The following is a 27992-nucleotide window of genomic DNA, read 5'->3' on the forward strand; positions in this document are numbered from 1 at the left end:
ACTGTCTCTACTATTTTATGACAGACCAGCTAGATATACTGTCTTTATTATATTATGACAGACCAGCTAGATCTACTGTTTCTATTATAATATGACAGACCAGCTCAATCTACTGTCTCTATTATAATATGACAGACCAGCTAGATCTACTCTATTTATTATACTATGAAAGACCAGCTAGATTTACTCTCTCTATTATATTATGACAGCTATACACAGCTAGAGACAGCTACACACAGCTAGTGACAGCTACACACAGCTACACACAGCTAGAGACAGCTACACACAGCTAGAGAAAGCAACACACAGCTACACAGATCTATACACAGCTAGAGAAAGCAAGATACACAGCTAGAGACAGCTACACACAGCTAGAGACAGCTAGACACAGCTACACACAGCTGGAGACAGCAAGATACAGCTACACACAGCTATACACAGCAAGTTACAGCTATACACAGCTAGAGACTGCTACACACAGCAAGAAACAGCTACAAACAGCTAGAGACAGCTACACAAGATGCACAGCTAGAGACAGCTATACACAGCTAGAGACAGCTAGAGACAGCTACACACAGCTAGAGACAGCTACACACAGCTAGAGACATCTACAAACAGCTAGAGACATCTACAAACAGCTAGAGACAGCTAGAAACAGCTACACACAGCTAGAGACAGCTACACACAGCTAGAGACAGCTACACACAGCTCGAGACATCTAGAGACAGCTACACACAGCTAGAGACAGCTACAAACAGCTAGAGACAGCTACAGACAGCTATACACAGCTACACACAGCTAGAGACAGCTACAGACATGTCGAGACAGCTACAGACAGCTAGAGACAGTTACACACACCTAGAGACAGCTACACACAGCTATACACAGCTAGAGACAGCAAGATACACATCTACACATAGCTAGAGATAGCTACATACAGCTGAGACATCTACACACAGCTAGAGACAGCTATACACAGCTAGAGACAGCAATATACAGCTATACACAGCTTCACACAGCTAGAGACAGCTAAACACAGCTAGAGACAGCTACACACAGCTAGAGACAGCTACACACAGCAACAGACAGCTACACAACGCTACACACAGCTAGAGACAGCTACACAGCTAGAGACATCTACAAACAGCTAGAGACAGCTAGAAACAGCTACACACAGCTAGAGACAGCTAAACACAGCTAGAGACAGCTACACACAGCTAGAGACAGCTACACACAGCTAGAGACATCTAGAGACAGCTACACACAGCTATACACAGCTACACACAGCTAGAGACAGCTACACACAGCTCGAGACATCTAGAGACAGCTACACACAGCTAGAGACAGCTACAAACAGCTAGAGACAGCTACAGACAGCTATACACAGCTACACACAGCTAGAGACAGCTACAGACATGTCGAGACAGCTACAGACAGCTAGAGACAGCTACACACACCTAGAGACAGCTACACACAGCTATACACAGCTAGAGACAGCTATACACAGCTACACACAACTAGAGACAGCTACACACAGCTAAATACATCTACACACAGCTAGAGACAGCTACACACAGCTAGAGACATCTGAGACAGCTATACACAGCTACACACAACTAGAGACAGCTACACACAGCTAAAGACATCTACACACAGCTAGAGACAGCTACACATAGCTGGAGACAGCTACAAACAGCTAGAGAAAGCACCACACAGCTACACACAGCAAGATGCACAGCTAGAGACATCTACACACAGCTAAAGACATCTACACACAGCTAGAGACAGCTACACATAGCTGGAGACAGCTACAAACAGCTAGAGAAAGCAACACACAGCTAGAGACATCTAGAGACAGCTACACACAGCTAGAGAAAGCTACACACAGCTAGAGAGATCTAGAGACAGCTACACACAGCTAGAAACAGCTACACACAGCTAGAGACAGCTATGCACAGCTAGAGACAGCAAGATACACATCAATACACAGCTAGAGACAGCTAGAGAAAGCTACACACAGCTAGAGACATCTACACACAGCTAGAGACATCTACACACAGCTAAAGACATCTACACAGCTAGAGACAGCTACACATAGCTGGAGACAGCTACAAACAGCTAGAGAAAGCACCACACAGCTACACACAGCAAGATGCACAGCTAGAGACATCTACACACAGCTAAAGACATCTACACAGCTAGAGACAGCTACACATAGCTGGAGACAGCTACAAACAGCTAGAGAAAGCAACACACAGCTAGAGACATCTACAAAGTCGGAAGACTTCCAGTTTTGTGTGGCGCCATTTCCGTTCCAATTTTCTGTAAGCTTCCTTCAGAGCTCGGGTATTTTCTATGTACCAGGGAGCTAGTTTCTTATGACAAATGCTTTTTGCCTTTAGGGGTGCGACTGCATGTAGGGTATTACGCAAGGCTAATTTGAGTTCCTCAGTTAGGTGGTTAACTGATTGTTGTACTTCGACGTCCTTGGGTAGATGAAGGAGTCTGGAAGGGCATCTAGGAATCTTTGGGTTGTCTGAGAATTTTTAGCACAGCTTTTGATGATCCTTGGTTGGGGTCTGAGCAGATTATTTGTTGCAATTGCAAACGTAATAAAATGGTGGTCCGATAGTCCAGGATTATGAGGAAAAACATTAGATCCACAACATTTATTCCATGGGACAAAACTAGGTCCAGAGTATGACTGTGGCAGTGAGTAGGTCCAAACCCACTGAGTCGATGATGGCTCGAAAGCCTTTTGGAGTGGGTCTGTGGACTTCATTGGGGGTGACCACAGATCCTCAGACCCCTTGTGAGACCATATGCTGGTGTGGTTGGCCCTGGGTTCCTCCTAATGCTAGACCTCATGTGGCTGGAGTGTGTCAGCAGTTCCTGCAAGAGGAAGGCATTGATGCTATGGACTGGCCCGCCCGTTCCCCAGACCTGAATTCAATTGAGCACATCTGGGACATCATGTCTCGGCTACATCCACCAACGCCACGTTGCACCACAGACTGTCCAGGAGTTGGCGGATGCTTAAGTCCAGGTCTGGGAGGAGATCCCTCAGGAGACCATCCGTCACCTCATCAGGAGCATGCCCAGGCATTGTAGGAGGTCATACAGGCACGTGGAGGACACACACACTACTGAGCCTCATTTTGACTTGTTTTTAAGGACATTTCATCAAAGTTGGATCAGCTAGTGTGGTTTTCCACTTTAATGTTGAGTGTGACTCCAAATCCAGACCTCCATGGGTTGATACATTTGATTTCCATTGATAATTTTTGTGTGATTTTGTTGTCAGCACATTCAACTATGTAAAGAAAAAGTATTTAATAAGAATATTTCATTCATTCAGATCTAGGATGTGTTATTTTAGTGTTCCCTTTATTTTTTGAGCAGTGTATATCTACCGTAGCTTTGATTGAACTGAACATCATACTTTCACAATCAGTCATCATCATGAATCAAGTCGACAATCTACTCTGGCAAATCCTTTTCCATCCTTGTCATACGAAGAGATGACGAAAATACGTTTTGAACAGTCAACCCAACTCAGAACACTCCGAGTTCCCGGTTGTCTTGAAAGCATCATATATCCAGAGAATGCCAGACTTTGATGACAAAGTTTGCCGATTAAAGGACCGCCCGCCACCTTCCTGTTCAAGTCAGCACAGCGCTGCATAAATGATGTAATATGCCAGGGAGATATGTATACTGGAGCTAAGAAAGTAATACTAAGTGTATGTTGTGTGGTAAGCTGTTAGTAGCCCATGTGCCTCACCCTAATCATTTGGTCCCTTTCCCCCTCATAACTTAGCCTACTGTTCTGACTTGGTGGTGCAGGTGAACACTGCACGCCTCATTGGTGCGTAATGATGACTGACCTTCACGGGCTACTTGACGTGTTGTGTTGCCAATAGGTAATATAGAATGATGAAACACGTTTGGTTGCCTTCTAGAGTGGCTTAGGATTGCACAGAAACCGAACTTGACCGGGTAAAAAAATAATAATAATTCCCGATTAGATTTTGTTTCAAGTTGAAAGAGTTGGAATTCATGCAAAAACACTGTATAATACATGGATCATGTTTGAATATAAACATTTATTTTATCAAACAAAACTATGGAACATTTTATCTCTGGGACCCTCAGGGTGACAAATCAGAGCAAGATCACTGAATGTAGTCAGTCAGAAGTGACTGTAAATTGTAGTTGCCTTGATAAGAGTGTTTTGTTGTTGTACAGTATCCTCAAACAATACCATGGTATTTTTTCGCTGTCACAGCTACTGTAAATTGGACACTTCAGTTAAATGATTGTTAATCTAAGTTTTCTGACGATATAAAGCATGTCTATGTCCCCGAAAGTTGGCTGTTGTTTACAACGCCATTCTCGTCACATTTCGCATATTGAGGAGCAACTGTCCCTATTTCGAGAAAATTATCCTATAGAGGTTACTTCGTTCGTCCTGTGATGTTCACTGAATCAACACCAGTCGGGCTATCGTATCCTGTCCTATTCTGTCCTGTCCTATCCTATCCTGTCCTATCCTATTCTATCCTGTCCTGTCCTATTCTATCCTGTCCTATTCTATCCTGTCCTATCCTGTCCTATTCTATCCTGTCCTGTCCTATTCTATCCTGTCCTGTCCTATCCTGTCCAGTCCTATCCTGTACTATCCTGTCCTATCCTGTCCTGTACTATTCTATCCTGTCCTGTCCTATCCTGTCCTATTCTATCCTGTCCTGTCCTATCCTGTCCTATTCTATCCTGTCCTATTCTGTCCTGTCCTATCCTGTCCTATTCTATCCTGTCCTATTATGTCCTGTCCTATCCTGTCCTATTCTATCCTGTCCTATCCTGTACTATCCTGTCCTATTCTATCATGTCCTATTCTATCCTGTCCTATTCTATCCTGTCCTATTCTATCCTGTCCTATCTTGTCCTATTCTATCCTGTCCTATTCTGTCCTGTCCTATCCTGTCCTATTCTATCCTGTCCTATCCTGTCCTATTCTATCCTGTCCTATCCTGTCCTATTCTATCATGTCCTATTCTATCCTGTCCTATTATATCCTGTCCTATCCTATTCTATCCTGTCCTATTCTATCCTGTCCTATCCTATCCTGTCCTGTCCTATTCTATCCTGTCCTATTCTATCCTGTCCTATCCTGTCCTATTCTATCCTGTCCTATCCTGTCCTATTCTATCCTGTCCTATTCTATCCTGTCCTATTCTATCCTGTACTATCCTGTCCTATTCTATCCTGTCCTATTCTATCCTATTCTATCCTGTCCTGTCCTCTCAGTAGTTTGCAGTGATCAGAAAACACTGTAGCACTTCAAAGCTCACAGATATGGAGCTGACCACCCACACACACTTGCCTGATCAATTGTGAGCTGGGAATTCTGTCTGTTTTATTTCAGACCAGAACTTTACAACCTCTGGGTATCAGACAGATAAAGATCATTGGAATTTATGAACATTGATTACAACATGACTTAACACTCCTAGACCCAATGACCTACAGTAGTCCTATTTCCTGTAGGCTCCTAGACCCAATGACCTACAGTAGTCCTATTTACTATAGGCTCCTAGACCCAATGATCTACAGTGGTCCTATTTACTATAGCCTCCTAGACCCAATGATCTACAGTAGTCCTATTTACTGTAGCCTCCTAGACCCAATGATCTACAGTAGTCCTATTTCCTGTAGGCTCCTAGACCCAATGACCTACAGTAGTCCTATTTCCTGTAAGCTCCTAGACCCAATGACCTACAGTAGTCCTATTTACTGTAGGCTCCTAGACCCAATGACCTACAGTAGTCCTATTTACTATAGGCTCCTAGACCCAATGACCTACAGTAGTCCTATTTACTACAGGCTCCTAGACCCAATGACCTACAGTAGTCCTATTTCCTGTAGGCTCCTAGACCCAATGACCTACAGTAGTCCTATTTACTATAGGCTCCGAGACCCAATGACCTACAGTAGTCCTATTTACTATAGGCTCCTCGACCCAATGATCTACAGTAGTCCTATTTCCTGTAGCCTCCTAGACCCAATGATCTACAGTAGTCCTATTTACTATAGGCTCCGAGACCCAATGACCTACAGTAGTCCTATTTACTATAGGCTCCTCGACCCAATGATCTACAGTAGTCCTATTTCCTGTAGCCTCCTAGACCAAATGACCTACAGTAGTCCTATTTACTACAGGCTCCTAGACCCAATGATCTACAGTAGTCCTATTTACTATAGGCTCCGAGACCCAATGACCTACAGTAGTCCTATTTACTATAGGCTCCTCGACCCAATGATCTACAGTAGTCCTATTTCCTGTAGCCTCCTAGACCCAATGATCTACAGTAGTCCTATTTCCTGTAGCCTCCTAGACCAAATGACCTACAGTAGTCCTATTTCCTGTAGCCTCCTAGACCCAATGACCTACAGTAGTCCTATTTACTATAGCCTCCTAGACCCAATGACCTACAGTAGTCCTATTTCCTGTAGCCTCCTAGACCCATTGATCTACATTAGTTAGTTAGTGTATGTAAAGCCTTACCCACAACATTGGACTTTCCTTGTAGTCTGAAATAAACAAATCTAAATTATAGCAAAATAAAACCGTACAAAATATATCTCCATTTACTTTATTAAAGCAAATTCCTTCACTTGTGTCTTATTTACAACAAATCCCACACACAACATTGTCGAATCCAACTGACAGAGAGTTTTGGGGTTTCTCATGTCTCAGTACTCATCTCTGAGAGGTTAGGAGAGGGTCTCAGTACTCATCTCTGAGAGGTTAGGGGAGAGGGTCTCAGTACTCATCTCAGAGAGAGGGTCTCAGTACACATCTCTGAGGTACGTTAGGGGAGAGTCTCAGTACTCATCTCAGAGAGAGAGGGTCTCAGTACACATCTCTGAGGTACGTTAGGGAGAGGGTCTCAGTACTCATCTCAGGGAGAGGGTCTCAGTACTCATCTCAGAGAGAGGGTCTCAGTACTCATCTCTGAGAGGTTAGGGAGAGGGTCTCAGTACTCATCTCTGAGAGGTTAGGGAGAGGGTCTCAGTACTCATCTCTGAGAGGTGAGGGAGAGGGTCTCAGTACTCATCTCAGAGAAAGGGTCTCAGTACACATCTCTGAGAGGTTAGGAGAGGGTCTCAGTACTCATCTCAGAGAGGTTAGGGAGAGGGTCTCAGTACTCATCTCAGAGAGAGGGTCTCAGTACTCATCTCAGAGAGAAGGTCTCAGCACTCATCTCAGAGAGAGGTTAGGGAGAGGGTCTCAGTACTCATCTCAGAGAGAGGGTGGTATCCTCAGTAATTAACCTGACTTCAGATGTAAGGTACTCCCATGTAGTTAGGTGGTATCCTCAGTAATTAACCTGACTTCAGATGTAAGGTACTCCCGTTACTCCCATGTAGTTAGGTGGTATCCTCAGTAATTAACCTGACTTCAGATGTAAGGTACCCCGTTACTCCCATGTAGTTAGTTGGTATCCTCAGTAATTAACCTGACTTCTGGAGGTACTCCCGTTACTCCCATGTAGTTAGTTGGTATCCTCAGTAATTAGCCTGACTTCTGGAGGTACTCCCATTACTCCCATGTAGTTAGTTGGTATCCTCAGTAATTAACCTGACTTTTGGAGGTACTCCCGTTACTCCCATGTAGTTAGTTGGTATCCTCAGTAATTAGCCTGACTTCTGGAGGTACTCCCATTACTCCCATGTAGTTAGTTGGTATCCTCAGTAATTAACCTGACTTCTGATGTAAGGTACTCCGTTACTCCCATGTAGTTAGTTGGTATCCTCAGTAATTAACCTGACTTCTGATGTAAGGTACCCCATTACTCCCATGTAGTTAGTTGGTATCCTCAGTAATTAGCCTGACTTCTGATGTAAGGTACTCCCGTGTAGTTAGTTGGTATCCTCAGTAATTAACCTGACTTCTGGCGGTATCCTCTGTAATTAGCCTGACTTCTGGAGGTATCCTCAGTAATTAGCCTGACTTCTGGAGGTATCCTCAGTAATTAGCCTGACTTCTGGAGGTATCCTCAGTAATTAGCCTGACTTCTGGAGGTATCCTCTGTAATTAGCCTAACTTCTGGCAGTATCCTCAGTAATTAGCCTGACTTCTGGCGGTATCCTCAGTAATTAGCCTGACTTCTGGCGGTATCCTCTGTAATTAGCCTGACTTCTGGAGGTATCCTCAGTAATTAGCCTGACTTCTGGAGGTATCCTCAGTAATTAGCCTGATGTCTGGAGGTATCCTCAGTAATTAGCCTGATGTCTGGAGGTATCCTCAGTAATTAGCCTGACTTCTGGAGGTATCCTCAGTAATTAGCCTGACTTCTGGAGGTATCCTCTGTAATTAGCCTGACTTCTGGCGGTATCCTCTGTAATTAGCCTGACTTCTGGAGGTATCCTCAGTAATTAGCCTGACTTCTGGCGGTATCCTCTGTAATTAGCCTGACTTCTGGAGGTATCCTCAGTAATTAGCCTGACTTCTGGAGGTATACTCAGTAATTAGCCTGACTTCTGGAGGTATCCTCAGTAATTAGCCTGACTTCTGGAGGTATACTAAGTAATTAGCCTGATGTCTGGAGGTATCCTCAGTAATTAGCCTGACTTCTGGAGGTATCCTCAGTAATTAGCCTGACTTCTGGAGGTATCCTCAGTAATTAGCCTGACTTCTGGCGGTATCCTCTGTAATTAGCCTGACTTCTGGAGGTATCCTCAGTAATTAGCCTGACTTCTGGAGGTATCCTCAGTAATTAGCCTGACTTCTGGAGGTATCCTCAGTAATTAGCCTGACCTCTGGAGGTATACTCAGTAATTAGCCTGACTTCTGGAGGTATCCTCAGTAATTAGCCTGACTTCTGGCGGTATCCTCTGTAATTAGCCTGACTTCTGGAGGTATCCTCAGTAATTAGCCTGACTTCTGGAGGTATCCTCAGTAATTAGCCTGACTTCTGGAGGTATCCTCTGTAATTAGCCTGACTTCTGGCGGTATCCTCTGTAATTAGCCTGACTTCTGGAGGCATCCTCAGTAATTAGCCTGACGTCTGGAGGTATCCTCTGTAATTAGCCTGACTTCTGGCGGTATCCTCTGTAATTAGGCTGACTTCTGGAGGTATCCTCTGTAATTAGCCTGACTTCTGGAGGTATCCTCAGTAATTAGCCTGACTTCTGGAGGTATCCTCTGTAATTAGCCTGACTTCTGTAGGTATACTCAGTAATTAGCCTGACTTCTGGAGGTATCCTCTGTAATTAGCCTGACTTCTGGCGGTATCCTCTGTAATTAGCCTGACTTCTGGAGGCATCCTCAGTAATTAGCCTGACTTCTGGAGGTATCTTCAGTAATTAGCCTGACTTCTGGAGGTATCCTCAGTAATTAGCCTGACTTCTGGAGGTATCCTCAGTAATTAGCCTGATGTCTGGAGGTATCCTCAGTAATTAGCCTGACTTCTGGAGGTATCCTCAGTAATTAGCCTGACTTCTGGAGGTATCCTCAGTAATTAGCCTGACTTCTGGCGGTATCCTCTGTAATTAGCCTGACTTCTGGAGGTATCCTCAGTAATTAGCCTGACTTCTGGAGGTATCCTCAGTAATTAGCCTGACTTCTGGAGGTATCCTCAGTAATTAGCCTGACCTCTGGAGGTATACTCAGTAATTAGCCTGACTTCTGGAGGTATCCTCAGTAATTAGCCTGACTTCTGGCGGTATCCTCTGTAATTAGCCTGACTTCTGGAGGTATCCTCAGTAATTAGCCTGACTTCTGGCGGTATCCTCTGTAATTAGCCTGACTTCTGGAGGTATCCTCAGTAATTAGCCTGACTTCTGGAGGTATCCTCAGTAATTAGCCTGACTTCTGGAGGTATCCTCTGTAATTAGCCTGACTTCTGGCGGTATCCTCAGTAATTAGCCTGACTTCTGGCGGTATCCTCAGTAATTAGCCTGACGTCTGGAGGTATCCTCTGTAATTAGCCTGACTTCTGGCGGTATCCTCTGTAATTAGCCTGACTTCTGGAGGTATCCTCTGTAATTAGCCTGACTTCTGGAGGTATCCTCAGTAATTAGCCTGACTTCTGGCGGTATCCTCTGTAATTAGCCTGACTTCTGGAGGTATCCTCAGTAATTAGCCTGACTTCTGGAGGTATCCTCAGTAATTAGCCTGACTTCTGGAGGTATCCTCTGTAATTAGCCTGACTTCTGGAGGTATCCTCAGTAATTAGCCTGACTTCTGGAGGTATCCTCAGTAATTAGCCTGACTTCTGGAGGTATCCTCAGTAATTAGCCTGACTTCTGGAGGTATCCTCAGTAATTAGCCTGACTTCTGGAGGTATCCTCTGTAATTAGCCTGACTTCTGGCGGTATCCTCTGTAATTAGCCTGACTTCTGGAGGCATCCTCAGTAATTAGCCTGACGTCTGGAGGTATCCTCTGTAATTAGCCTGACTTCTGGCGGTATCCTCTGTAATTAGGCTGGCTTCTGGAGGTATCCTCTGTAATTAGCCTGACTTCTGGAGGTATCCTCAGTAATTAGCCTGACTTCTGGAGGTATCCTCAGTAATTAGCCTGACTTCTGGAGGTATCCTCTGTAATTAGCCTGACTTCTGGAGGTATACTCAGTAATTAGCCTGACTTCTGGAGGTATCCTCTGTAATTAGCCTGACTTCTGGCGGTATCCTCTGTAATTAGCCTGACTTCTGGAGGCATCCTCAGTAATTAGCCTGACTTCTGGAGGTATCTTCAGTAATTAGCCTGACTTCTGGAGGTATCCTCAGTAATTAGCCTGACTTCTGGAGGTATCCTCAGTAATTAGCCTGATGTCTGGAGGTATCCTCAGTAATTAGCCTGATGTCTGGAGGTATCCTCAGTAATTAGCCTGACTTCTGGCGGTATCCTCAGTAATTAGCCTGACTTCTGGAGGTATCCTCAGTAATTAGCCTGACTTCTGGCGGTATCCTCAGTAATTAGCCTGACGTCTGAGGTATACTCATCTCAGAGAGAGGTTAGGAGAAGGTCACAGTACTCATCTCAGAGAGGTTAGGGAGAGTGTTTTGGGTTAACTCCTGGGTACTGGGTAGTGGTTCAGTAAGTACGTCCAAAATAATATAATAATAATATAATATATGCCATTTAGCTGACGCTTTTATCCAAAGCGACTTACAGTCATGTGTGCATACATTCTACGTATGGGTGGTCCTGGAATCGAACCCACTACCCTGGCGTTACAAGCGCCATGCTCTACCAACTGAGCCACAGAAGGTGGGCACCCTATTCCCTATACAGTGGACAACCCATAGAGCTCTGGTCTAAAGTAGTGCACTATGTAGGGTATAGGATGCCATTTGATATGCAAGATAGTCAGTACACATCTCTCAATGACGTAACAGTCAGTGCCTGGGCTAGCTGCTGGGTACTGGTGGGACCCCAGGGGTTAAAGGTGACTATTCTGTTCCTGGTGACCATGAGGAATCCGTTGGTGCCGAATCGTCCTGGGACGTCCCCCACATCCAGCCATACGAAAGCTGCTACGGCAGAGGACTGCAGGGTCACGGTGTATCCTCCAATCTCGTCCTGCTGCACCTCGGCCTGAGAGGAGAAAGAGAGGTCACTATGGAAGTCATACTGACCATTCAGAGAGAGAGAGAGACAGGTCACTATGGAAGTCAACCATACCCAGACTACCCTAACATCACATACATTGGTCCTCCTGCCGTCCCAGAGAGACAGGGAGGGTAACAAGCTGTATATGAACCCAGACTACCCTAACAGCATATACATTAGTCCTCCTGCCGTCCCAGAGAGACAGGGAGGGTTACCAAGCTGTATATGAACCCAGACTACCCTAACAGCATATACATTAGTCCTCCTGCCGTCCCAGAGAGACAGGGAGGGTACCAAGCTGTATATGAACCCAGACTACCCTAACAGCATATACATTAGTCCTCCTGCCGTCCCAGAGAGACAGGGATGGTACCAAGCTGTATATGAACCCAGACTACCTAACAGCATATACATTAGTCCTCCTGCCGTCCCAGAGAGACAGGGAGGGTACCAAGCTGTATATGAACCCAGACTACCTAACAGCATATACATTAGTCCTCTTGCCGTCCCAGAGAGACAGGGAGGGTACCAAGCTGTATATGAACCCAGACTACCCTAACAGCATATACATTAGTCCTCCTGCCGTCCCAGAGAGACAGGAGGGTACCAAGCTGTATATGAACCCAGACTACCCTAACAGCATATACATTAGTCCTCTTGCCGTCCCAGAGAGACAGGGAGGGTACCAAGCTGTATATGAACCCAGACTACCCTAACAGCATACACATTAGTCCTCTTGCCGTCCCAGAGAGACAGGGAGGGTAACAAGCTGTATATGAACCCAGACTACCCTAACAGCATATACATTAGTCCTCCTGCCGTCCCAGAGAGACAGGGAGGGTACCAAGCTGTATATGAACCCAGACTACCCTAACAGCATATACATTAGTCCTCTTGCCGTCCCAGAGAGACAGGGAGGGTACCAAGCTGTATATGAACCCAGACTACCCTAACAGCATATACATTAGTCCTCTTGCCGTCCCAGAGAGACAGGGAGGGTAACAAGCTGTATATGAACCCAGACTACCCTAACAGCATATACATTAGTCCTCTTGCCGTCCCAGAGAGACAGGGATGGTACCAAGCTGTATATGAACCCAGACTACCCTAACAGCATATACATTAGTCCTCCTGCCGTCCCAGAGAGACAGGGAGGGTAACAAGCTGTATATGAACCCAGACTAACCTAACAGCATATACATTAGTCCTCCTGCCGTCCCAGAGAGACAGGGAGGGTACCAAGCTGTATATGAACCCAGACTACCCTAACAGCATATACATTAGTCCTCTTGCCGTCCCAGAGAGACAGGGAGGGTACCAAGCTGTATATGAACCCAGACTACCCTAACAGCATATACATTAGTCCTCCTGCCGTCCCAGAGAGACAGGGAGGGTACCAAGCTGTATATGAACCCAGACTACCCTAACAGCATATACATTCGTCCTCCTGCCGTCCCAGAGAGACAGGGAGGGTACCAAGCTGTATATGAACCCAGACTACCCTAACAGCATATACATTAGTCCTCTTGCCGTCCCAGAGAGACAGGGAGGGTAACAAGCTGTATATGAACCCAGACTACCCTAACAGCATATACATTAGTCCTCCTGCCGTCCCAGAGAGACAGGGAGGGTACCAAGCTGTATATGAACCCAGACTACCCTAACAGCATATACATTAGTCCTCTTGCCGTCCCAGAGAGACAGGGAGGTACCAAGCTGTATATGAACCCAGACTACCCTAACAGCATATACATTAGTCCTCCTGCCGTCCCAGAAAGACAGGGAGGGTACCAAGCTGTATATGAACCCAGACTACCCTAACATCACATACATTAGTCCTCCTGCCGTCCCAGAGAGACAGGGAGGGTACCAAGCTGTATATGAACCCAGACTACCCTAACAGCATATACATTAGTCCTCCTGCCATCCCAGAGAGACAGGGAGGGTACCAAGCTGTATATGAACCCAGACTACCCTAACAGCATATACATTAGTCCTCCTGCCGTCCCAGAGACAGGGAGGGTACCAAGCTGTATATGAACCCAGACTACCCTAACAGCATATACATTAGTCCTCTTGCCGTCCCAGAGAGACAGGGAGGGTAACAAGCTGTATATGAACCCAGACTACCCTAACAGCATATACATTAGTCCTCCTGCCGTCCCAGAGAGACAGGGAGGGTACCAAGCTGTATATGAACCCAGACTACCCTAACAGCATATACATTAGTCCTCCTGCCGTCCCAGAGACAGGGAGGGTAACAAGCTGTATATGAACCCAGACTACCCTAACAGCATATACATTAGTCCTCCTGCCGTCCCAGAGAGACAGGGAGGGTACCAAGCTGTATATGAACCCAGACTACCCTAACAGCATATACATTAGTCCTCTTGCCGTCCCAGAGAGACAGGGAGGGTACCAAGCTGTATATGAACCCAGACTACCCTAACAGCATATACATTAGTCCTCTTGCCGTCCCAGAGAGACAGGGAGGGTAACAAGCTGTATATGAACCCAGACTACCCTAACAGCATATACATTAGTCCTCTTGCCGTCCCAGAGAGACAGGGATGGTACCAAGCTGTATATGAACCCAGACTACCCTAACAGCATATACATTAGTCCTCCTGCCGTCCCAGAGAGACAGGGAGGGTAACAAGCTGTATATGAACCCAGACTAACCTAACAGCATATACATTAGTCCTCCTGCCGTCCCAGAGAGACAGGGAGGGTACCAAGCTGTATATGAACCCAGACTACCCTAACAGCATATACATTAGTCCTCTTGCCGTCCCAGAGAGACAGGGAGGGTACCAAGCTGTATATGAACCCAGACTACCCTAACAGCATATACATTAGTCCTCCTGCCGTCCCAGAGAGACAGGGAGGGTACCAAGCTGTATATGAACCCAGACTACCCTAACAGCATATACATTCGTCCTCCTGCCGTCCCAGAGAGACAGGGAGGGTACCAAGCTGTATATGAACCCAGACTACCCTAACAGCATATACATTAGTCCTCTTGCCGTCCCAGAGAGACAGGGAGGGTAACAAGCTGTATATGAACCCAGACTACCCTAACAGCATATACATTAGTCCTCCTGCCGTCCCAGAGAGACAGGGGAGGGTACCAAGCTGTATATGAACCCAGACTACCCTAACAGCATATACATTAGTCCTCTTGCCGTCCCAGAGAGACAGGGAGGGTACCAAGCTGTATATGAACCCAGACTACCCTAACAGCATATACATTAGTCCTCCTGCCGTCCCAGAAAGACAGGGAGGGTACCAAGCTGTATATGAACCCAGACTACCCTAACATCACATACATTAGTCCTCCTGCCGTCCCAGAGACAGGGAGGGTACCAAGCTGTATATGAACCCAGACTACCCTAACAGCATATACATTAGTCCTCCTGCCATCCCAGAGAGACAGGGAGGGTACCAAGCTGTATATGAACCCAGACTACCCTAACAGCATATACATTAGTCCTCCTGCCGTCCCAGAGACAGGGAGGGTACCAAGCTGTATATGAACCCAGACTACCCTAACAGCATATACATTAGTCCTCTTGCCGTCCCAGAGAGACAGGGAGGGTAACAAACTGTATATGAACCCAGACTACCCTAACAGCATATACATTAGTCCTCCTGCCGTCCCAGAGAGACAGGGAGGGTACCAAGCTGTATATGAACCCAGACTACCCTAACAGCATATACATTAGTACTCCTGCCGTCCCAGAGAGACAGCGAGGGTACCAAGCTGTATATGAACCCAGACTACCCTAACAGCATATACATTAGTCCTCCTGCCGTCCCAGAGAGACAGGGAGGGTACCAAGCTGTATATGAACCCAGACTACCCTAACAGCACATACATTAGTCCTCCTGCCGTCCCAGAGAGACAGGGATGGTACCAAGCTGTATATGAACCCAGACTACCCTAACAGCATATACATTAGTCCTCTTGCCGTCCCAGAGAGACAGGGAGGGTAACAAGCTGTATATGAACCCAGACTACCCTAACAGCATATACATTAGTCCTCTTGCCGTCCCAGAGAGACAGGGATGGTACCAAGCTGTATATGAACCCAGACTACCCTAACAGCATATACATTAGTCCTCCTGCCGTCCCAGAGAGACAGGGAGGGTAACAAGCTGTATATGAACCCAGACTAACCTAACAGCATATACATTAGTCCTCCTGCCATCCCAGAGAGACAGGGAGGGTACCAAGCTGTATATGAACCCAGACTACCCTAACAGCATATACATTAGTCCTCTTGCCGTCCCAGAGAGACAGGGAGGGTACCAAGCTGTATATGAACCCAGACTACCCTAACAGCATATACATTAGTCCTCCTGCCGTCCCAGAGAGACAGGGAGGGTAACAAGCTGTATATGAACCCAGACTAACCTAACAGCATATACATTAGTCCTCCTGCCGTCCCAGAGAGACAGGGAGGGTACCAAGCTGTATATGAACCCAGACTACCCTAACAGCATATACATTAGTCCTCTTGCCGTCCCAGAGAGACAGGGAGGGTACCAAGCTGTATATGAACCAAGACTACCCTAACAGCATATACATTAGTCCTCCTGCCGTCCCAGAGAGACAGGAGGGTACCAAGCTGTATATGAACCCAGACTACCCTAACAGCATATACATTCGTCCTCCTGCCGTCCCAGAGAGACAGGGAGGGTACCAAGCTGTATATGAACCCAGACTACCCTAACAGCATATACATTAGTCCTCTTGCCGTCCCAGAGAGACAGGGAGGGTAACAAGCTGTATATGAACCCAGACTGCCCTAACAGCATATACATTAGTCCTCCTGCCGTCCCAGAGAGACAGGGAGGGTACCAAGCTGTATATGAACCCAGACTACCCTAACAGCATATACATTAGTCCTCTTGCCGTCCCAGAGAGACAGGGAGGGTACCAAGCTGTATATGAACCCAGACTACCCTAACAGCATATACATTAGTCCTCCCTGCCGTCCCAGAAAGACAGGGAGGGTACCAAGCTGTATATGAACCCAGACTACCCTAACATCACATACATTAGTCCTCCTGCCGTCCCAGAGAGACAGGGAGGTACCAAGCTGTATATGAACCCAGACTACCCTAACAGCATATACATTAGTCCTCCTGCCATCCCAGAGAGACAGGGAGGGTACCAAGCTGTATATGAACCCAGACTACCCTAACAGCATATACATTAGTCCTCCTGCCGTCCCAGAGAGACAGGGAGGGTACCAAGCTGTATATGAACCCAGACTACCCTAACAGCATATACATTAGTCCTCTTGCCGTCCCAGAGAGACAGGGAGGGTAATAAGCTGTATATGAACCCAGACTACCCTAACAGCATATACATTAGTCCTCCTGCCGTCCCAGAGAGACAGGGAGGGTACCAAGCTGTATATGAACCCAGACTACCCTAACAGCATATACATTAGTCCTCCTGCCGTCCCAGAGAGACAGGGAGGGTACCAAGCTGTATATGAACCCAGACTACCCTAACAGCATATACATTAGTCCTCCTGCCGTCCCAGAGAGACAGGGAGGGTACCAAGCTGTATATGAACCCAGACTACCCTAACAGCATATACATTAGTCCTCCTGCCGTCCCAGAGAGACAGGGAGGGTACCAAGCTGTATATGAACCCAGACTACCCTAACAGCATATACATTAGTCCTCTTGCCGTCCCAGAGAGACAGGGAGGGTACCAAGCTGTATATGAACCCAGACTACCCTAACAGCATATACATTAGTCCTCCTGCCGTCCCAGAGAGACAGGGAGGGTACCAAGCTGTATATGAACCCAGACTACCCTAACAGCATATACATTAGTCCTCCTGCCGTCCCAGAGAGACAGGGAGGGTACCAAGCTGTATATGAACCCAGACTACCCTAACAGCATATACATTAGTCCTCTTGCCGTCCCAGAGAGACAGGGAGGGTACCAACCTGTATATGAACCCAGACTACCCTAACAGCATATACATTAGTCCTCCTGCCGTCCCAGAGAGACAGGGAGGGTACCAAGCTGTATATGAACCCAGACTACCCTGTAGGAGATCCAGCGGACAAATATGATTGATATGACAGAATTAGAAGCAGAACTCATGATGATGCAGTCAGGTCAGTTGTGGTGATGTCATTGTCACTCGTTGTGTCCAGTCAGTCCATCTTACTGTGATGTTGGGTCTCAGCATCCGCTGGGCATTTTTGGGTGAGCTGAGGAAGAGGTGGTTAATGGGACCTTGCTGGCTGTTGACGTCCTCAAGGTGAAAGGTCAGGAGACAGGTGAGGCGGGTACAGCTCCCGCGCCCACACCCCGCCAGCAGGGCTGTGATTGGCTGTTTGTGGATGACCTCAGCACTTCCTCCTTCCACAAGCACCAATCCGGAAGCCACAGTGCACACAGGATCCAGACTGCTCCACTCATAGACTGAAACCTGACAACAAGATACATCAGTCTACAATCAGTACTCTGTCACTGATGGTGTTGGAACGCAGTTATCCACCTGCCAGAGGACTACAGAGGAACGCAGTTATCCACCTGCCAGAGGACTACAGAGGAACGCAGTTATCCACCTGCCAGAGGACTACAGAGGAACGCAGTTATCTACCTGCCAGAGGACTACAGAGGAACACAGTTATCCACCTGCCAGAGGACTACAGAGGAACACAGTTATCCACCTGCCAGAGGAACACAGTTATCCACCTGCCAGAGGACTACAGTTATCCACCTGCCAGAGGACTACAGAGGAACACAGTTATCCACCTGCCAGAGGACTAAAGAGGAACACAGTTATCCACTTAGCCTGCCCGGGGACTCCAAGCGGGCTTTCATGTGCTTTTACTTAGTAGTGGCTTCCGCCTGGCCACTCTACCATAAAGACATGGTTGGTGGAGTGCTGCAGAGATGGTTGTCCTTCTGGAAGGTTTTCCCATCTCCACAGAGTAACTCTGGAGCTCTGTCAAGAGTGACCATCCCTGACCAAGGAAGGCCCTTCTCCCCGATTGCTCAGTTTGGCTGGGTGGCCAGCTCTAGGAAGAGTCTTGGTGGTTCCAGACTTCTTCCATTTAACCTGTTAATCCTACCCCTACTTTTTCGAACATTTTGTTAAAAATCGCGCAACATTTCAGCGCCCTGCTACTCATGCCAGGAATATAGTATATGCATATGATTAGTATGTGTGGATAGAAAACACTCAGACGTTTATAAAACTGGTTAAATCACGGCTGTGACTATAACAGAACGTGCGTTTCATCGAAAAGCGCAGGAAAATCTGATCACTGAAAATGGAAATATATATCCATGCGCGACTTGAACCCATTGATAAAGGTGAACCACATTTAATGGGGCTGAGGTTGCAATACCTACAGCTTCCACACGTTGTCTAGAGTCTTGTCATTTGCCTACGATTTGTTTCTTGGTCAAACGAAGAAGAGACAGCCCATTTCCTCCGGTCTCCGACCGGATATTTTGGTTGAGAATTACCCGGACATTATTTCCAGACGGACAGCTAAAGAATATACTTCGCCTCGTGATCAATTTGATCGCTTATTAACGTTTAATCATACCTAAAGTTGCATTACAAAAGTATTTCGAAGTGTTTTGTGAAAGTTTATCGTCAACTTTTTTTATTTTAAAAAATGATGTTACGTTATAAGACGCTATTTTTTTCCGTTTATCACACAGTCTTCATAGATCGATATCTAGGCTATATATGGACCGATTTAATCGAAAAAAAAAAGACCCAATAGTGATTATGGGACATCTAGAGTGCCAACAATGAAGATGGTCAAAGGTAATGAATGTTTTATATTTTATTCGTGCAGTTTGTGTAGCGACGACTATGCTAATTATTTTGTTTACGTCCCTGCGGGTCTTTTGGGGTGTTACATGCTATCAGATAATAGCTTCTCATGCCTTCGCCGAAAAGCATTTTAAAAATCTGACTTGTTGCCTGGATTCACAACGAGTGTAGCTTTAATTCAATGCATGTGTATTTTAATGAACGTTTGAGTTTTAACTAATACTATTAGCATTTAGCGTAGCGCATTTGCATTTCCAGATGTCTAGATGGGACGCCTGCGTGCCAGGTAGGACCAAGAGGTTAAGAATGATGGAGGCCACGGTGTTATTGGAACTTCAACGCTGCAGAAATGTATTGGTACCCTTCCCCAGATCTGTGCCTCAACACGATCCTGTCTCAGACCTCTACGGACAATTCCTTCGACCTCATGGCTTGGTTTTTGCTCTGACATGCACTGTCAACTGTGGGACCTTATATAGACAGATGTGTGCGCCTTTCCAAATCATGTCCAATCAAATAAATTTAACACAGGTGTACTCCAATCAAGTTGTAGAAACATCTCAAGGATGATCAATGGAAACAGGATGCACCTGAGCTCAATTTCGAGTCTCATAGCAAAGGGTATGAATTACTTATGTAAATAAGGTATTTCTGTTTTTTTTTTATTTTATTTTTTTATAAATTAGCAAATCTTTTTAAATCTCTTTCTGCTTTGTCATTATGGGTTATTGTGTGTAGATATATGAGGAAAAAAATACATGTCATCCATTTTAGAATAAAGATGTAACGTAACAAAATGTGGAAAAAGTCAAGGAGGCTGAATACTTTCCGAATGCACTGTAGATCAATATTTGAATGATTTATTTTATACAAGATTATTTTGCTAATCTTTATCAAGGCTGCCAATAATTTTGGATCTGACTATACATGCATAACTAGGTTATTAAAACAGGCATGTTTCTGTGTATTGTGTTTTTAATGTGTGGACTCAATGTGGTATTGAGAAACAGTTATTTGATGTGTCGAAAATGACGAGAGGAGTCAACGTACCACAGTCCTGAGGTGAAGGTCGTGGCTCAGGTCAGACACAGCATAGACCACCAGACTACCCTGGTCCTCAAAGCCCACCGGAAGCACAGGGGAGAAGAAGTCTTTGGCAAAGTAATGGAGCATCTTCCACTTCCCACCAAACTCTGCAGACGAAGAAGAAGAACAGATGTGAAACCTGGTCTCCCATGTGAGAAAACAACGTCTTGACAGTGAGACCAAGAGGCAATTTCCCCATCCGCGGAGCAATTTCCCCATCCGCGGAGCAATTTCCCCATCCGCGGAGCAATTTCCCCTTCCGCGGAGCAATTTCCCCCTTCCGCTGAGCAATTTCCCTTCCTCGGAGCAATTTCCCTTCCGCGGAGCAATTTCCCATCCGCGGAGCAATTTCCCCTTCCGCGGAGCAATTTCCCCATCCGCGGAGCAATTTCCCCTTCCGCGGAGCAATTTCCCCTTCCGCGGAGCAATTTCCCCTTCCGCGGAGCAATTTCCCTTCCGCGGAGCAATTTCCCCATCCGCCGAGGGTGACTAGTATTTGCTACTCCTCTACAAAAATACAAATATTGGTTGGCAACAAGCCTATCTACCAAACAATCAACCAATCGACTAATTGGAGTAACGCCCTAAATGGTATGAGGGTAGATAGCTTCATATTTAAACTATTTATGAGCCGGTATGCTATTTGTATAATTATCAACTATAGGAGATATGTCATTCGTTGAAGGAGGTTATTTAGCAGGAGGTTATCTATAGCAGGAGGATATCTAGCAGGAGTTTATCTAGCAGGAGGATTTCTAGCAGGAGGATATCTAGCAGGAGGTTGTCTAGCAGGAGGATTATCTAGCAGGAGGATATCTAGCAGGGGGTTGTCTAGCAGGAGGATTATCTAGCAGGAGGATATCTATAGCAGGAGGATATCAAACAGGAGGATTATCTAGCAGGAGGATATCTAGCAGGAGGATATCTAGCAGGAGGTTATCTAGCAGGAGGATAACTAGCAGGAGGATAACTAGCAGGAGGATTATCTAGCAGGAGGATAACTAGCAGGAGGTTATCTAGCAGGAGGATAACTAGCAGGAGGATAACTAGCAGGAGGATTATCTAGCAGGAGGATAACTAGCAGGAGGTTATCTAGCAGGTTATCTAGCAGGAGGATTATCTAGCAGGAGGATAACTAGCAGGAGGATTATCTAGCAGGAGGATACCTAGCAGGAGGTTATCTAGCAGGAGGATATCTAGAGGGAGTTTATCTAGAAGGAGATTAACTAGCAAGGGGAATATCTAGCAGGAGGTTGTCTAGCAGGAGGTTGTCTAGCAGGAGGTTGTCTAGCAGGAGGATTATCTAGCAGGAGGATATCTAGCAAGGTAAACAACTTTGGTAATTTGACCTTTGTTTGACTGTCGATACAAAGTTGGTTTGATTTGACAAAGCTGTAGCCTACTCGGGGTGCACTCTGCGCGTCCTGAGCGTGCTCTGTGGCGAGATAGTCTAGGCCTACTGCTGAATGCCCTTAATTATTTGAGGAACGTGATCATGCTCAGAATTTATGAACGGCATGTTACGCAATTCACATCAATGCCACTGGCGAAGTTACTATCGTTACTAAATATCAGTTTAATTTGCTGTGAAATCTTTACATAGTGGCGCAGCCAAGCCAACAAGGTGGCACAGCACCCTCTTATTTGGGGAGAACCCTGGCATAGTGACTAGATCTTGGGGAGAACCCTGGCATAGTGACCAGATCTGGGGAGAACCCTGGCATAGTGACCAGATCTGGGGAGAACCCTGGCATAGTGACCAGATCTGGGGAGAACCCTGACATAGTGACCAGATCTGGGGGAGAACCCTGGCATAGTGACCAGATCTGGGGAGAACCCTGGCATAGTGACCAGATCTGGGAGAGAACCCTGGCATAGTGACCAGATCTGGGGGAGAACCCTGGCATAGTGACCAGATCTGGGGAGAACCCTGGCATAGTGACCAGATCTGGGGAGAACCCTGACATAGTGACCAGATCTGGGGAGAACCCTGGCATAGTGACCAGATCTGGGGAAAACCCTGGCATAGTGACCAGATCTGGGGAGAACCCTGGCATAGTGACCAGATCTGGGGAGAACCCTGGCATAGTGACCAGATCTGGGGAGAACCCTGGCATAGTGACCAGATCTGGGGAGAACCCTGGCATAGTGACCAGATCTGGGGTAGAACCCTGGCATAGTGACCAGATCTGGGGGAGAACCCTGGCATAGTGACCAGATCTGGGAAAGAACCCTGGCATAGTGACCAGATCTGGGGAGAACCCTGGCATAGTGACCAGATCTGGGGGAGAACCCTGGCGTAGTGACCAGATCTGGGGGAGAACCCTGGCATAGTGAACAGATCTGGGGGAGAACCCTGGCGTAGTGACCAGATCTGGGGAGAACCCTGGCGTAGTGACCAGATCTGGGGAAAACCCTGGCATAGTGACCAGATCTGGGGAGAACCCTGGTTCTTGGAGAGAACCCTGGCATAATGACCAGATCTGGGGGAGAACCCTGACATAGTGACTAGATCTGGGGGAGAACCCTGGCATAGTGACCAGATCTGGGGGAGAACCCTGGCATAGTGACCAGATCTGGGGGAGAACCCTGGCATAGTGACCAGATCTGGGGGAGAACCCTGGCATAGTGACCAGATCTGGGGGAGAACCCTGGCATAGTGACCAGATCTGGGGGAGAACCCTGGCATAGTGACCAGATCTGGGGGAGAACCCTGACATAGTGACCAGATCTGGGGGAGAACCCTGGCATAGTGACCAGATCTGGGGGAAAACCCTGGCATAGTGACCAGATCTGGGGGAGAACCCTGGCATAGTGACCAGATCTGGGGAGAACCCTGACATAGTGACCAGATCTGGGGGAGAACCCTGGCATAGTGACCAGATCTGGGGGAGAACCCTGGCATAGTGACCAGATCTGGGGGAGAACCCTGGCATAGTGACCAGATCTGGGGGAGAACCCTGGCATAGTGACCAGATCTGGGAAAGAACCCTGGCATAGTGACCAGATCTGGGGGAGAACCCTGGCATAGTGACCAGATCTGGGGAGAACCCTGGCGTAGTGACCAGATCTGGGGAGAACCCTGGCATAGTGACCAGATCTGGGGAGAACCCTGGCATAGTGACCAGATCTGGGGAGAACCCTGGCATAGTGACCAGATCTGGGGGAGAACCCTGGCATAGTGACCAGATCTGGGGAAAACCCTGGCATAGTGACCAGATCTGGGGGAGAACCCTGGCATAGTGACCAGATCTGGGGAGAACCCTGGCATAGTGACCAGATCTGGGGGAGAACCCTGGCATAGTGACCAGATCTGGGGAGAACCCTGGCGTAGTGACCAGATCTGGGTGAGAACCCTGGAGTAGTGACCAGATCTGGGGGAAAACCCTGGCATAGTGACCAGATCTGGGGAGAACCCTGGTTCTTGGAGATAACCCTGGCATAGTGACCAGATCTGGGGGAGAACCCTGACATAGTGACTAGATCTGGGGGAGAACCCTGGCATAGTGACCAGATCTGGGGGAGAACCCTGGCATAGTGACCAGATCTGGGGGAGAACCCTGGCATAGTGACCAGATCTGGGGGAGAACCCTGGCATAGTGACCAGATCTGGGGGAGAACCCTGGCATAGTGACCAGATCTGGGGGAGAACCCTGGCATAGTGACCAGATCTGGGGGAGAACCCTGGCATAGTGACCAGATCTGGGGAGAACCCTGGCATAGTGACCAGATCTGGGGAGAACCTGGCATAGTGACCAGATCTGGGGGAGAACCCTGGCATAGTGACCAGATCTGGGGGAGAACCCTGACATAGTGACCAGATCTGGGGAGAACCCTGGCATAGTGACCAGATCTGAGGGAAAACCCTGGCATAGTGACCAGATCTGGGGAGAACCCTGGCATAGTGACCAGATCTGGGGAGAACCCTGACATAGTGACCAGATCTGGGGAGAACCCTGGCATAGTGACCAGATCTGGGGAGAACCCTGGCATAGTGACCAGATCTGGGGAGAACCCTGGCATAGTGACCAGATCTGGGGAGAACCCTGGCATAGTGACCAGATCTGGGGAGAACCCTGGCATAGTGACCAGATCTGGGAAAGAACCCTGGCATAGTGACCAGATCTGGGGGAGAACCCTGGCATAGTGACCAGATCTGGGGAGAACCCTGGCGTAGTGACCAGATCTGGGGAGAACCCTGGCATAGTGACCAGATCTGGGGAGAACCCTGGCATAGTGACCAGATCTGGGGAGAACCCTGGCATAGTGACCAGATCTGGGGAGAACCCTGGCATAGTGACCAGATCTGGGGGAAAACCCTGGCATAGTGACCAGATCTGGGGAGAACCTGGCATAGTGACCAGATCTGGGGAGAACCCTGGCATAGTGACCAGATCTGGGGAGAACCCTGGCATAGTGACCAGATCTGGGGAGAACCCTGGCGTAGTGACCAGATCTGGGTGAGAACCCTGGAGTAGTGACCAGATCTGGGGAAAACCCTGGCATAGTGACCAGATCTGGGGAGAACCCTGGTTCTTGGAGATAACCCTGGCATAGTGACCAGATCTGGGGAGAACCCTGACATAGTGACTAGATCTGGGGAGAACCCTGGCATAGTGACCAGATCTGGGGAGAACCCTGGCATAGTGACCAGATCTGGGGGAGAACCCTGGCATAGTGACCAGATCTGGGGGAGAACCCTGGCATAGTGACCAGATCTGGGGGAGAACCCTGGCGTAGTGACCAGATCTGGGGAGAACCCTGGCATAGTGACCAGATCTGGGGGAGAACCCTGGCGTAGTGACCAGATCTGGGGAGAACCCTGGCGTAGTGACCAGTTCTGAGGGAAAACCCTGGCATAGTGACCAGATCTGGGAGAACCCTGGTTCTTGGAGAGAACCCTGGCATAGTGACCAGATCTGGGGGAGAACCCTGACATAGTGACTAGATCTGGGGGAGAACCCTGGCATAGTGACCAGATCTGGGGAGAACCCTGGCATAGTGACCAGATCTGGGGAGAACCCTGGCATAGTGACCAGATCTGGGGGAGAACCCTGGCATAGTGACCAGATCTGGGGAGAACCCTGGCATAGTGACCAGATCTGGGGAGAACCCTGGCATAGTGACCAGATCTGGGGAGAACCCTGGCATAGTGACCAGATCTGGGGAGAACCCTGGCATAGTGACCAGACCTGGGGAGAACCCTGGCATAGTGACCAGATCTGGGGAGAACCCTGGCATAGTGACCAGATCTGGGGAGAACCCTGGCATAGTGACCAGATCTGGAGGAGAACCCTGACATAGTGACTAGATCTGGGGAGAACCTGGCATAGTGACCAGATCTGGGGGAGAACCCTGGCATAGTGACCAGATCTGGGGAGAACCCTGGCATAGTGACCAGATCTGGGGAAAACCCTGGCATAGTGACCAGATCTGGGGAGAACCCTGGCATAGTGACCAGATCTGGGGAGAACCCCTGGCATAGTGACCAGATCTGGGGAGAACCCTGGCATAGTGACCAGATCTGGGGAGAACCCTGGCGTAGTGACCAGATCTGGGGAGAACCCTGGAGTAGTGACCAGATCTGGGGGAAAACCCTGGCATAGTGACCAGATCTGGGGGAGAACCCTGGTTCTTGGAGATAACCCTGGCATAGTGACCAGATCTGGGGAGAACCCTGACATAGTGACTAGATCTGGGGAGAACCCTGGCATAGTGACCAGATCTGGGGAGAACCCTGGCATAGTGACCAGATCTGGGGAGAACCCTGGCATAGTGACCAGATCTGGGGAGAACCCTGGCATAGTGACCAGATCTGGGGAGAACCCTGGCGTAGTGACCAGATCTGGGGGAGAACCCTGGCAGTGACCAGATCTGGGGAGAACCCTGGCGTAGTGACCAGATCTGGGGAGAACCCTGGCGTAGTGACCAGATCTGAGGGAAAACCCTGGCATAGTGACCAGATCTGGGGGAGAACCCTGGTTCTTGGAGAGAACCCTGGCATAGTGACCAGATCTGGGGGAGAACCCTGACATAGTGACTAGATCTGGGGAGAACCCTGGCATAGTGACCAGATCTGGGGAGAACCCTGGCATAGTGACCAGATCTGGGGAGAACCCTGGCATAGTGACCAGATCTGGGGAGAACCCTGGCATAGTGACCAGATCTGGGGGAGAACCCTGGCATAGTGACCAGATCTGGGGAGAACCCTGGCATAGTGACCAGATCTGGGGAGAACCCTGGCATAGTGACCAGATCTGGGGAGAACCCTGGCATAGTGACCAGATCTGGGGAGAACCCTGGCATAGTGACCAGACCTGGGGGAGAACCCTGGCATAGTGACCAGATCTGGGGAGAACCCTGGCATAGTGACCAGATCTGGGGAGAACCCTGGCATAGTGACCAGATCTGGAGGAGAACCCTGACATAGTGACTAGATCTGGGGGAGAACCCTGGCATAGTGACCAGATCTGGGGGAAAACCCTGGCATAGTGACCAGATCTGGGGGAGAACCCTGGCATAGTGACCAGACCTGGGGGAGAACCCTGGCATAGTGACCAGATCTGGGGGAGAACCCTGGCATAGTGACCAGATCTGGGGGAGAACCCTGGCATAGTGACCAGATCTGGGGGAGAACCCTGACATAGTGACTAGATCTGGGGGAGAACCCTGGCATAGTGACCAGATCTGGGGGAGAACCCTGGCATAGTGACCAGATCTGGGGAGAACCCTGGCATAGTGACCAGATCTGGGGAGAACCCTGGCGTAGTGACCAGATCTGGGGAGAACCCTGGCGTAGTGACCAGATCTGAGGGAAAACCCTGGCATAGTGACCAGATCTGGGGGAGAACCCTGGCATAGTGACCAGATCTGGGGAGAACCCTGGCATAGTGACCAGATCTGGGGAGAACCCTGGCGTAGTGACCAGATCTGGGGAGAACCCTGGCGTAGTGACCAGATCTGGGTGAGAACCCTGGAGTAGTGACCAGATCTGGGGGAAAACCCTGGCATAGTGACCAGATCTGGGGGAGAACCCTGGTTCTTGGAGATAACCCTGGCATAGTGACCAGATCTGGGGAGAACCCTGACATAGTGACTAGATCTGGGGAGAACCCTGGCATAGTGACCAGATCTGGGGGAGAACCCTGGGCATAGTGACCAGATCTGGGGAGAACCCTGGCATAGTGACCAGATCTGGGGAGAACCCTGGCATAGTGACCAGATCTGGGGAGAACCCTGGCGTAGTGACCAGATCTGGGGGAGAACCCTGGCATAGTGACCAGATCTGGGGAGAACCCTGGCATAGTGACCAGATCTGGGGGAGAACCCTGGCATAGTGACCAGATCTGGGGAGAACCCTGGCATAGTGACCAGATCTGGGGGAGAACCCTGGCATAGTGACCAGATCTGGGGAGAACCCTGACATAGTGACCAGATCTGGGGAGAACCCTG

The 27992-nt window shown here is 48.1% G+C and overlaps 1 protein-coding gene and 2 long non-coding RNA genes across 5 annotated transcripts in view; 1 reads left to right on the forward strand and 2 right to left on the reverse strand.

Moving 5' to 3' along the window:
• Positions 1-5616: 5616 nt before the first annotated feature.
• On the reverse strand, positions 5617-6539 carry LOC127922522 (uncharacterized). Of its 3 annotated transcripts, none has more exons than XR_008111582.1 (3): positions 6409-6539; positions 6283-6324; positions 5617-6156 (listed from the first exon to the last, which is right to left on the reverse strand). It is a non-coding gene; the product is annotated as an uncharacterized LOC127922522 (long non-coding RNA). The 3 variants fall into 3 exon arrangements; XR_008111581.1 differs by having other exon boundaries at positions 6199-6324; XR_008111580.1 differs by having other exon boundaries at positions 5617-5904; positions 5947-6324.
• A 407-nt stretch (positions 6540-6946) lies between these two features.
• On the forward strand, positions 6947-10993 carry LOC127922521 (uncharacterized). Its single transcript, XR_008111579.1, has 12 exons — positions 6947-7355; positions 7537-7597; positions 7659-7719; positions 8213-8367; positions 8430-8553; positions 8833-8863; positions 9050-9111; positions 9143-9173; positions 9236-9855; positions 10073-10134; positions 10166-10320; positions 10662-10993. It is a non-coding gene; the product is annotated as an uncharacterized LOC127922521 (long non-coding RNA).
• A 295-nt stretch (positions 10994-11288) lies between these two features.
• The window catches only part of LOC127922523 (beta-mannosidase-like), a 59198-nt gene continuing 42494 nt past the window's right edge, over positions 11289-27992 (reverse strand). Inside the window, 6 exon segments of the mRNA XM_052506383.1 lie at positions 11289-12019; positions 12728-13281; positions 14304-14540; positions 15802-16174; positions 17596-18086; positions 20505-20647. Coding sequence (XP_052362343.1) covers positions 17766-18086; positions 20505-20647 — 464 coding nt within the window. The 3' untranslated portion in view covers positions 11289-12019; positions 12728-13281; positions 14304-14540; positions 15802-16174; positions 17596-17765.

Source organism: Oncorhynchus keta, unplaced genomic scaffold, assembly GCF_023373465.1.
Source record: "Oncorhynchus keta strain PuntledgeMale-10-30-2019 unplaced genomic scaffold, Oket_V2 Un_contig_2612_pilon_pilon, whole genome shotgun sequence".
Lineage (NCBI taxonomy): Eukaryota > Metazoa > Chordata > Actinopteri > Salmoniformes > Salmonidae > Oncorhynchus > Oncorhynchus keta.